Consider the following 9869-nt stretch of genomic DNA (forward strand, 5'->3'; position numbering starts at 1 on the left):
CCCGGTATTCCTATCGCAGCACTCCCATCCCCATCCCAGTAGCCCCATCCCAGTATCCCTATCCTGGTACTCCCAACCCCATCCCAGTATCCCGCTCCCATCCCACTATCCCCATTCCAGTTTCCCTATCCCAGTATCCCCGTCCCAGCATTCCCATCCCAGTATCCCCATCCCAGTACTCCCATCCCCATCCCAGTATCCCACTCCCATCCCAGTACTCCCATCCCCATCCCAGTACTCCCATCCCCATCCCAGTATCCCCATCCCAGTACTCCCATCCCCATCCCAGTATCCCGCTCCCATCCCAGTATCCCCATCCCAGTACTCCCATCCCCATCCCAGTATCCCGCTCCCATCCCAGTATCCCCATCCCAGTACTCCCATCCCCATCGCAGCCCCCCCGCCGCCCCCATTCCCCCCTGCACCCCCATGGTGCGGGGGGGGGGGGGTTGGGGTTGGGGGGGGTGGTCGTCCCCGGGCGCCTCCGCCCCCCCTCCCCCCCCCCGCTGACACCCCTCCCCCCAGGCGCCGCCATGACGCAGGAGCGCGAGGGGGACCCCCCTGCGGGGGGGGCGCCGCCCCCCGACCCCCCCAGCCCGGCCCCGGAGCGCCGCAAGAAGCCGGTGGTTCACCCCGCCGCCCCCGCGCCCCTGCCCAAGGACTACGGTGAGACCCCCCCCCCCCGCACCCCACGGGGACCCCCAACCCCGGGGGGGGGGGGGGAGCCCGGCGGGGACTCTCTGGTGGCTGATACAGGGTTGAGCCCCCCCGGGGGCGTCCCCAACCCTCCGTAGCAGAGGGACACCCCCCCCCCCCCAGTTTGAAGACAGGGATCCCCCCCCAGGGGCACTGGAGACCCCTTGGGGACAGGGAACACCCCTTCCCCCCCCCCAAAAAAAAAAGCTGGGGGGGGGCTGGGTTGGGGACACCGCAGCGGGGATTCTCTAGTGGCTGCTATGGGGTTGGGCAATGTGGGGGAGCTGACACCCCGCCCCCCCCCCCCCCCCCCCCTCCTCTGGGGACAGGGACCCTCCCCCGCAAAGGGACGTGTGGCAGAGGGTCCCAAGAGGGAATCCTGGGGATTCTCCAATGGCTGCTATGGGGCTGTGCCCCGCTGGGTGACACACCCCCCCCCCCCCCCCAGCCTCTGGGGACAGTGACGCCGCCCCCATGGGGACGGCATCCCCCCACGGGGACAGAGACACCCCCTTCCCCTTGTCACAGAGGCTCCCCCCATGGCAAGGGACCCCCCACAGAGCTCTAGGGAGGGCACTGGGAGGTCACTGGGAGCACTGGGAGGGGAACTGGGGGGGGTCTGGGAGCATTAGGAAGGTACTGGGAGGTCACTGGGAGCACTGGGAGGGGAACTGGGGGGGTCTGGGAGCATTAGGAAGGTACTGGGAGGTCACTGGGAGCACTGGGAGGGGAACTGGGGGGGTCTGGGAGCATTAGGAAGGTACTGGGAGGTCACTGGGAGCACTGGGAGGGGAACTGGGGGGCTCTGGGGCCCCAAGCGGGGATTCTCTGATGGCTGATACGGGGTTGTGCACCGCGGAGCGCCTCTCCGCGCCCCCCTCTTGTGTCCCTTTGTGTCTCCCTCCGTGTCCCCCTCCTTGTCCCTCTCCGTGTCCGTCGTCCCCCCCCTCAGCTTTCACCTTCTTCGACCCGAACGACGCGGCGTGCCGGGAGATCCTGCTGGACCCCCGCACCACCGTGCCCCAGCTCTTCGCCATCCTGCGCCAGTGGGTGCCCCAAGTGCAGCACAACGTCGACGTCATCGGCAATGAGGTGGCGGGGGGTGGGGGGCAGCGAGGGTGCTGGGAGGGCACTGGGAGCACTGGGAGGGGAACTGGGGAGGAGTGGGAGCTCTAGGGAGGGTACTGGGAGGGTACTGAGAGGTCACTGGGAGCACTGGGAGGGGAACTGGGGGCGTTTGGGAGCTCTAGGGAGGGTACTGGGAGGTCACTGGGAGCACCGGGAGGGGAACTGGGGGCATCTGGGAGCACTGGGAGGGGAACTGGGGAGGTCTGGGAACTCTAGGGAGGGCACTGGGAGGTCACTGGGAGCACTGGGAGGGGAACTGGGGAGGACTGGGAGCTCTAGGGAGGGTACTGGGAGGTCACTGGGAGCACTGGGAGGGGAACTGGGGAGGACTGGGAGCTGTAGGGAGGGCACTGGGAGGGCACTGGGAGCACCGGGGAGGTGACTGAGTGCCCCAGGGGAGTTACTGGGGGTGACGGGGGGGGGGGGCACTGGTGGGAACTGGTGTGTAACTGGTGGTACTGGGCAGATCCTGCGCCGTGGCTGCCACGTGAACGACCGGGACGGGCTGACGGACATGACGCTGCTGCACTACGCCTGCAAGGCCGGCGCCCACGGCGTGGGTGGGTGTCCCCACGTCCCCAGGGTCCCCACGTCCCCGGCACCCTCCAGTCCCACTGCCCCCACGTCCCCAGTCCCAGTGTCCCCATGGTGGCAGTGGCCCAATGTCCCCAATGTCCCCAGCATCTCCAGTCCCACTGTCCCCACGTCCCCGGTATCCCCGGTCCCGATGTCCCCACGTCCCCCGTGTCCCCAGTCCCACCATTCCCACACCCCCAGCGTCCCCACGTCCCCGGTGTCCCCAGTCCCGATGTCCCCACATCCCCAGTGTCCCTGTGTCCCCAGTATCCCTGGTCCCGATGTCCCCACGTCCCCAGTGTCCCCACGTCCCCAGTATTCCCAGTCCCACCATTCCCACATGCCCAGTGTCCCCGTGTCCCCAGTGTCCCCCGTCCCGATGTCCCCATGTCCCCAGCGTCTCCACGTCCCCGGTGTCCCCCGTCCCGATGTCCCCACATCCCCAGTGTCCCTGTGTCCCCAGTATCCCTGGTCCCGATGTCCCCACGTCCCCAGTGTCCCCACGTCCCCAGTATTCCCAGTCCCACCATTCCCACATGCCCAGTGTCCCCGTGTCCCTGGTATCCCCAGTCCTGATGTCCCCATGTCCCCAGTGTCCCTGTGTCCCCAGTATCCCTGGTCCCGATGTCCCCACATCCCCAGTGTCCCTGTGTCCCCAGTATCCCTGGTCCCGATGTCCCCACGTCCCCAGTGTCCCCACGTCCCCAGTATTCCCAGTCCCACCATTCCCACATGCCCAGTGTCCCCGTGTCCCCGGTATCCCCAGTCCTGATGTCCCCATGTCCCCAGTGTCCCTGTGTCCCCAGTATCCCTGGTCCCGATGTCCCCACATCCCCAGTGTCCCTGTGTCCCCAGTATCCCTGGTCCCGATGTCCCCACGTCCCCAGTGTCCCCACGTCCCCAGTATTCCCAGTCCCACCATTCCCACATGCCCAGTGTCCCCGTGTCCCCGGTGTCCCCCGTCCCGATGTCCCCATGTCCCCAGCGTCCCCACGTCCCCAGTATCCCCAGTCCCGATGTCCCCACATCCCCAGCGTCCCCGTGTCCCCAGTATCCCCAGTCCCAATGTCCCCGTGTCCCCAGTATCCCCAGTCCCGATGTCCCCACACCCCCAGCGTCCCCACGTCCCCACCACCCCTGGTTGCGGCGCCCCCCCGGGCAGCGCCGTCCCCGTGGTGGGTGCCCCCCGGACGACGTCCCCGTCCCCACACCGGGTGTCCCTGCCGCAGGGGACCCGGCAGCGGCCGTGCGCCTCTCGACGCGGCTGCTGGCGCTGGGGGGGGACGTGACGCTGCGCAGCCGCTGGACCCACATGAACGCCCTCCATTACGCCGCCTACTTCGACGTCCCCGAGCTCATCCGCACCCTCCTGCGGGCGGCGGCCCCCCGAGGTGAGGGGCACCCTGGCACGGGGTCAGGTCAGGGGACACCGCAGTCCCCCGGGGGGAGGACACCGGTGTCCCCAGGGGCAGGGCGTCGGGGTCCTCAGAGGGAAGGGTGTCGGAGTCCCCGGGGGCTGCGCATTGGGGTCGCCAGGGGATGAGGACACTGGGGTCTGTGGGGAGAGGGACACCGGGGTCCCAGGGACGCGGGACATTGGGGTCCCTTGGGGGCAGGACTTTGGGGTCCAGGGGGATAAAGACACCAGGATCCCTGGAGGGAAGAACCTGGAGGAAAGAGCATTGGGGTCCCCTGGGGAGCAGGACACTGGGGTCCCCTGGGGTAAAGGGACATTGACATCCCAAGGGGCAGGACACTGGGGTCCCTGGAGGGTGGGACATTGACGTCCCCAGGGGCAGGACACCGGGGTTCGTGGATGGAAGGACACTGGGGTCCCCTGGGGTAAAGGGACATTGACATCCCCAGGGGCAGGACATTGGGGTCCCCTAGAGCAGGACACTGGGGTCCCCTGGGGTAAAGGGACATGGATGTCCCCAGGGGCAGGACACCGGGGTTCGTGGATGGAAGGACACCGGGGTCCCCGGGGGTAGAGGGACAGCGGGTTCCCCAGGGGCAGGACACCGGCGTCCCCTGGGTGGGGGGCAGGACAGCGGGGGGGCCGGGCGGCGGGTGGCCGTGCCGTGCCTCAGTTTCCCCCCGCAGTGCTGCACTCGACCTGCAGCGACTTCAGCCACGGGACGGCCCTGCACATCGCCGCCTCCAACCTCTGCCTGGGCGCCGTGCGCTGCCTGCTGGAGCACGGGGCCGACCCGGCCCTCCGGGTACCGGGGGGGGTCCGGGGGGGGGGGGGATTGGGGGGATGGGGAGGGATTGGGGCGTTGGCCGGGGGGGGGGGGGATTGGGGAGAATGAGGGGAACTGGGGGGTACTGGAGGGTATTGGGGGGGGGGGGGGGGCGCTGGGGCGGTTGGGGGACTGGGAGCTGGGGGGGGGTTGGGGGTGTCACAGGGGGTTGGGGGGGATTGGGAGGGGCTGGGGGGCGCTTGGGGTGTTGGGGGGCTGGGGGTAGTAGGGGGTATTGAGGGGTGTTGGGGGATTGGGATACTGGGGGGCACTGGAGGGGTCGGGGTATGGGGGGATTAAAGGGTGTTGGGAGACTGGGGGGCACTGGGGGGGGTCGGGGTATGGGGGGGATTGGGGGGATTGAAGGGTGTTGGGGGGGATCGGGGTACTGGGGGGTAGTGGGAGGGGTTGGGGGATTGGGGGTGTAACGAGGTATTGGGGGGTGTTGGGGGTTATTGGGGTGTATCAGGAGGGATTGGGGTACTGGGGGGTATTAAGAGGGGGTGGGGGGGGGATTGGGGTATTAGGGGTACGGAGGGACGGAGGCTTTGGGGGGCGATTGGGGGTACTGGGGTGTCAGGTACTGGGGTACTGAGGGGTACTGGGGCGATTGGGGGGTACTGGGGTATCAGGCACTGGGGTACCGGGGGGTTTGAGGGTACTGGGGTATCAGGTACTGGGGTACTGGGGTGATTTGGGGATACTGGGGTGATTGGGGGGTACTGGGGTGATTAGGGGGTACTGGGGTATCAGGCACTGGGGTACTGAGGGGTACTGGGGCGATTGGGGGGTACTGGGGTATCAGGCACTGGGGTACTGGGGTGATTTGGGGGTACTGGGGCGATTGGGGGGTACTGGGGTATCAGGCACTGGGGTACTGGGGGGTACTGGGGTGATTTGGGGGTACTGGGGTATCAGGCACTGGGGTACTGGGGCTGTTGGGTAGGGTTGAGGGGTCCTGGGGGGCGTAGGGAGGGATTGGGGGGTGCCGAGGGGTGTCAGAGCTATCGGGGGTCCGGAGGGTCCACGCGCGGCCCCCCCAGGGGTTGTCGGGGTGCCCTCCAACCCTCCACCCCCCCCATTAGAACAGCAAGGGTCAGGTGGCGGCCGAGGTGGTGCCGGACCCCACGGACATGGCGCTGGACAAGGCGGAGGCGGCGCTGGCGGCGCGGGAGCTGCGGCGGCTGCTGCTGGACGCGGTGCCCCTCAGCTGCAGCCTCCCCCGCGTCACCCTCCCCAACTACGACAACCTGCCCGGCAACCTCATGCTGCTCTGCCTCGGCCTCCAGCTGGGCGACCGCGTCCGCATCGACGGCGGGAAGGTGGGGGGGACGCGGGGCGGCGGGGGGGCGGGGGGGGACACGACACCCCCCCTGGCAGCACCCCACGACGGGGCGCAGGCGAGCGCCCGTGCGGCCATGGGATGCTCCGGGTGGGGATGCCGGGGGGGCACGGGGGGGAAAACTGGGGTGAAAGGAGGGTTTTGGGGTGAATAATGGGGTTTGGGGGGACACAGAGGGGGTATAGAGGGGGTTTGGGGGTGCGTAGAGGGGGTTTGGGGGGGTCTGGGAATCCCAGGGGGCGCAAGAAGCACCTGTGCAGGGAAGGTGGGGGGACGCGGGGCGGCGGGGGGCGGGGGGGACACGACACGATGGGGCGCAGGCAGGCGCCCGTGCAGCTGCGGGATGCTCCGGGTGGGGATGCCGGGGGGGCACGGGGGGGGAAAACTGGAGTGAAAGGAGGGTTTTGGGGTGAATAGTGGCATTTTGGGGTGAATAATGGGGTTTGGGCAGACACAGAGGGGGTATAGAGGGGGTTTGGGGGTGCGTAGAGGGGGTTTGGGGGGGTCTGGGAATCCCAGGGGGCGCAAGAAGCACCTGTGCAGCCGTGGGATGCTCTGGGGGGAGGCACGGGGTGGAAAACTGGGGTGAAAGGAGGGTTTTGGGGTGAATAGTGGCGTTTTGGGGTGAATAATGGGGTTTGGGGGTGTACAGAGGGGTTTTGGGGGGGTCTGGGAGTCCCAGGGGGCGCGAGAAGCACCTGTGCAGCCGCAGGATGCTCTAGGTGAGGATGCGGGGGGGGGGAAACTGGGGTGAAAGGAGGGGGGTTTGGGGTGAATAATGGGGTTTTGGGGGACACGGAGGGGGTTTGGGGGGGTCTGGGAGTCCCAGGGGGCGCGGGAAGCACCCGTGCGGCTGCGGGATGCTGTGGGTGGGGATGCCGGGGGGGGCTACGGGGGGGAAAATGGGGGCGAAGGGGGGGGGGTGATGGGGGTTTTGGGGCGCAGGGGACACCCAAGGCTGCCGTTTGTCCCCGTCCCTGTCCCCCCCCCCAGGTGGGGACCCTGCGGTTCTGCGGCACCACGGCCTTCGCCAGCGGGCAGTGGGCGGGGGTGGAGCTGGACGAGCCCGAGGGCAAGAACGACGGCAGCGTGGGGGGGGTCCGCTACTTCATCTGCCCCCCCAAGCAGGGTACGGACCCCTGGGGACCCCGGGGGGGGCGGGGGGGGACACGCCTGGGTCCCTTGGGGACACCCCCAGCCACCCGGGTCCCTCGAGGGTGGCAGGAAACCCCGGGCCCTGGGGCTGGGGGGGTCCTGGGGGGGTTGTCAGCTGTGTCCCCGGGGTGCACCGGCCATACTGGGGTGTACTGGGCCATACTGGGATGTACTGGCGTATCCAAGCCCATCCCAGTCCGTCTGGATTGTTGGTGTGCAGAGTGGTAATGGCCTGTGCTGGTCACTGATGGTTGGTACTGGTCCATACTGGTCACTGATGGTCGGTACTGGTCCATACTGGTCACGGATGGTCCGTACTGGTCCGTACTGGTCACTGATGGTCGGTACTGGTCCATAATGGTCGGTACTGGTCTGTGCTGGTCAGTACTGGTCCGTACTGGTCACTGATGGTCCGTACTGGTCCGTACTGGTCCGTACTGGTCTGTGCTGGTCAGTACTGGTCCATACTGGTCACAGATGGTCCGTACTGGTCCGTACTCGTCACTGATGGTCGGTACTGGTCCATGATGGTTGGTACTGGTCTGTGCTGGTCCGTACTGGTCCGTACTGGTCCGTACTGGTCCATGATGGTCCGTACTGGTCTGTGCTGGTCGGTACTGGTCCGTACTGGTCACTGATGGTCTGTACTGGTCCGTACTGGTCCGCACTGGTCTGACGCCCCCTCCCTGCAGGCGTCTTCGCCTCCGTCTCCAAGATCTCCAAGGCGGAGGAGCAGCCCCCGGCGCCGTCCCCCCCCCGCAGCCCCCGGGACCCCCGGCCCCAGCCCCCCCCAAGGCCCGCAAGGACAAGAGAGGTACGGCCGGGCCCCCCGGGGGTGGGCGGGGCCTGGCGGGGCGGGGCCGGGCTGGAGGTGACGTGTCCCCCCCGGCCCCGCCCCTGCCTGGCTCGCGGGGGCGGGGCCTGAGGGAGGGCGGGGCTGTGATTGGCAGGGGGTGTGGGTGGGGGCGTGGTCTGCACGACGTGCCCGGGGCGGGGGGAGGGCGGGGGGGGCGTGGCCACCGCCGCGCCCCGGGAGAGGAGCGGGGGGGTGGGCGCGGCAGGGGCGTGGCCTCTGATGGGCGTGTCCGGCCTGACCCCGCCCCCGCAGCGCCCCGGAAGCGGGGCGGGGCTTGGCTGGACCGGGAGGGGCGACGCGTGGCCCCGGGGGACGCGGTGCTGGTGGCCGGACAGCGCCCGGGACGGGCCCGGTTCTACGGGCGCACCGACTTCGCCCCCGGTGAGACCCCCGCTCTGTGGGACCCCCCCGCCACCGGGGACAGCCCCCCCTTCCCCCCCCCCCCCCCCCCATTGGGACCCCCCCTGGGCTGGGACTTCCTCCACTGGGACCTCCCCCACCCTTGGGACCCCCCCCATGGACCCCCCCTGGGCTGGAACACCCCCCCCCCGCCGGGGGATACCTCCCTCCTTTGGGACACCCCCCCCCCCCCCCACCACCGAATATATCCCACCTTGGGCGCCCCCACCATGGACCCCCCCCCCCGCGATGGAACGTTCCCCCCCCCCACCCATGGGACCTCCACTGGGACCCCCGCAATGGGACATTTTCCCCTCGGGACCCTCCCATGGGACGTCCACCCCCTCGGAACCCCCCCAGGGCTGAGACACACACACACACACACCCCCCCGCCCCCCCATGGGACTTCCACTGGCGACCCCCCCCTTGGGACCCCCTCCCCCCGGGGCCAAGGCCCCCCCACGGGATGGAACCTCCACTGGGATTGTCCCCATGGGACATCCCCCCCCCCCCCACGACCTCGGGACCCCAGGACTCCCCCCATGGGACCCCCCCCCCATTGGGACACCCTCCAATGTCCCCCCCATGTGACACCCCCTCGGTGTCCCCCCCCCCCCAGGGTACTGGTTCGGGGTGGAGCTGGACTCGGCCGGCGGGAAGCACGACGGGTCGGTGTTCGGGGTGCGGTACTTCTCCTGCCCCCCCAAACACGGCATCTTCGCCCCCCCCTCCCGCGTCCAGAGGTGGGGGACACGGGGACACGGGGGGGGGTGGGGGGACGACACGGGGATGGGGGGATATTGGGGGGTGCGTTGGGAGAGGGGGGGTGCGGAGGGAGGTGGGGGGCATTGCGGGGGATGGGGGGACACGGGGGGGCCGTGGGGGGGGGGCAGAGGGGACACTGGGAGGACGCGGGGACGGGGGGTTGGGTGCAGGGAGGGGGGGACATTGCGGGGGGGCCACAGGGACAGCGGGGTGTGGAGGGGACATGGAGGGGGCGGGGAGGGGACACAGCAAGACATTGGGGACACGGGGGGGGGGGGGTCGGGTCTCTGACCCGTGTGTCCCCCCCACCGGTGACACACCCCCCCCCCCCCCCCACCAGGGTCGGGGGTCCCCGGGAGGAGCCGGGGGACGGCGCCCCCGAAAAGAAGGTGCAGCAGGTCACCGGTGAGTCCTGATTGGCTGCTGGGCAGGGCGGGGCCCTCACGATTGGCTGTCGTGTGGGGCAGGGTGCTGCTGATTGGCCGGCGGGTGGAGAGCTTGCTGCTGATTGGCTGCCGGGCGGGGTGAGGCGCGGCCGATTGGCTGGCGGGTGGGGCGGGGCCCTCATGATTGGCTGTCACGTGGGGCGGGGAGCTGATGATTGGCTGTCAGGGCACAGAGCAGCTCATTGGTCGGCGGAGGGGACATCCCCCTGCTGATTGGCTAGCGGGGGCGGGCCAGGCCGCTGCTGATTGGCCGGTGAGCTGCC

At 69.4% G+C, this 9869-nt stretch overlaps 1 protein-coding gene across 1 annotated transcript; it reads left to right on the plus strand.

Moving 5' to 3' along the window:
* The first annotated feature begins 533 nt into the window (after positions 1-533).
* Positions 534-9576, plus strand: CLIP3 (CAP-Gly domain containing linker protein 3). The gene is made up of 11 exons (XM_054183662.1): positions 534-666; positions 1649-1788; positions 2291-2384; positions 3630-3791; positions 4504-4622; positions 5729-5965; positions 6979-7114; positions 7833-7923; positions 8202-8377; positions 9015-9138; positions 9501-9576. Exons 1-11 carry the CDS (start codon positions 534-536, stop codon positions 9574-9576), a joined length of 1488 nt encoding a protein of 495 aa, XP_054039637.1.
* The last annotated feature ends 293 nt before the right edge of the window (positions 9577-9869 follow it).

Source organism: Rissa tridactyla, chromosome 27, assembly GCF_028500815.1.
Source record: "Rissa tridactyla isolate bRisTri1 chromosome 27, bRisTri1.patW.cur.20221130, whole genome shotgun sequence".
Taxonomy (NCBI): Eukaryota; Metazoa; Chordata; class Aves; order Charadriiformes; family Laridae; genus Rissa; species Rissa tridactyla.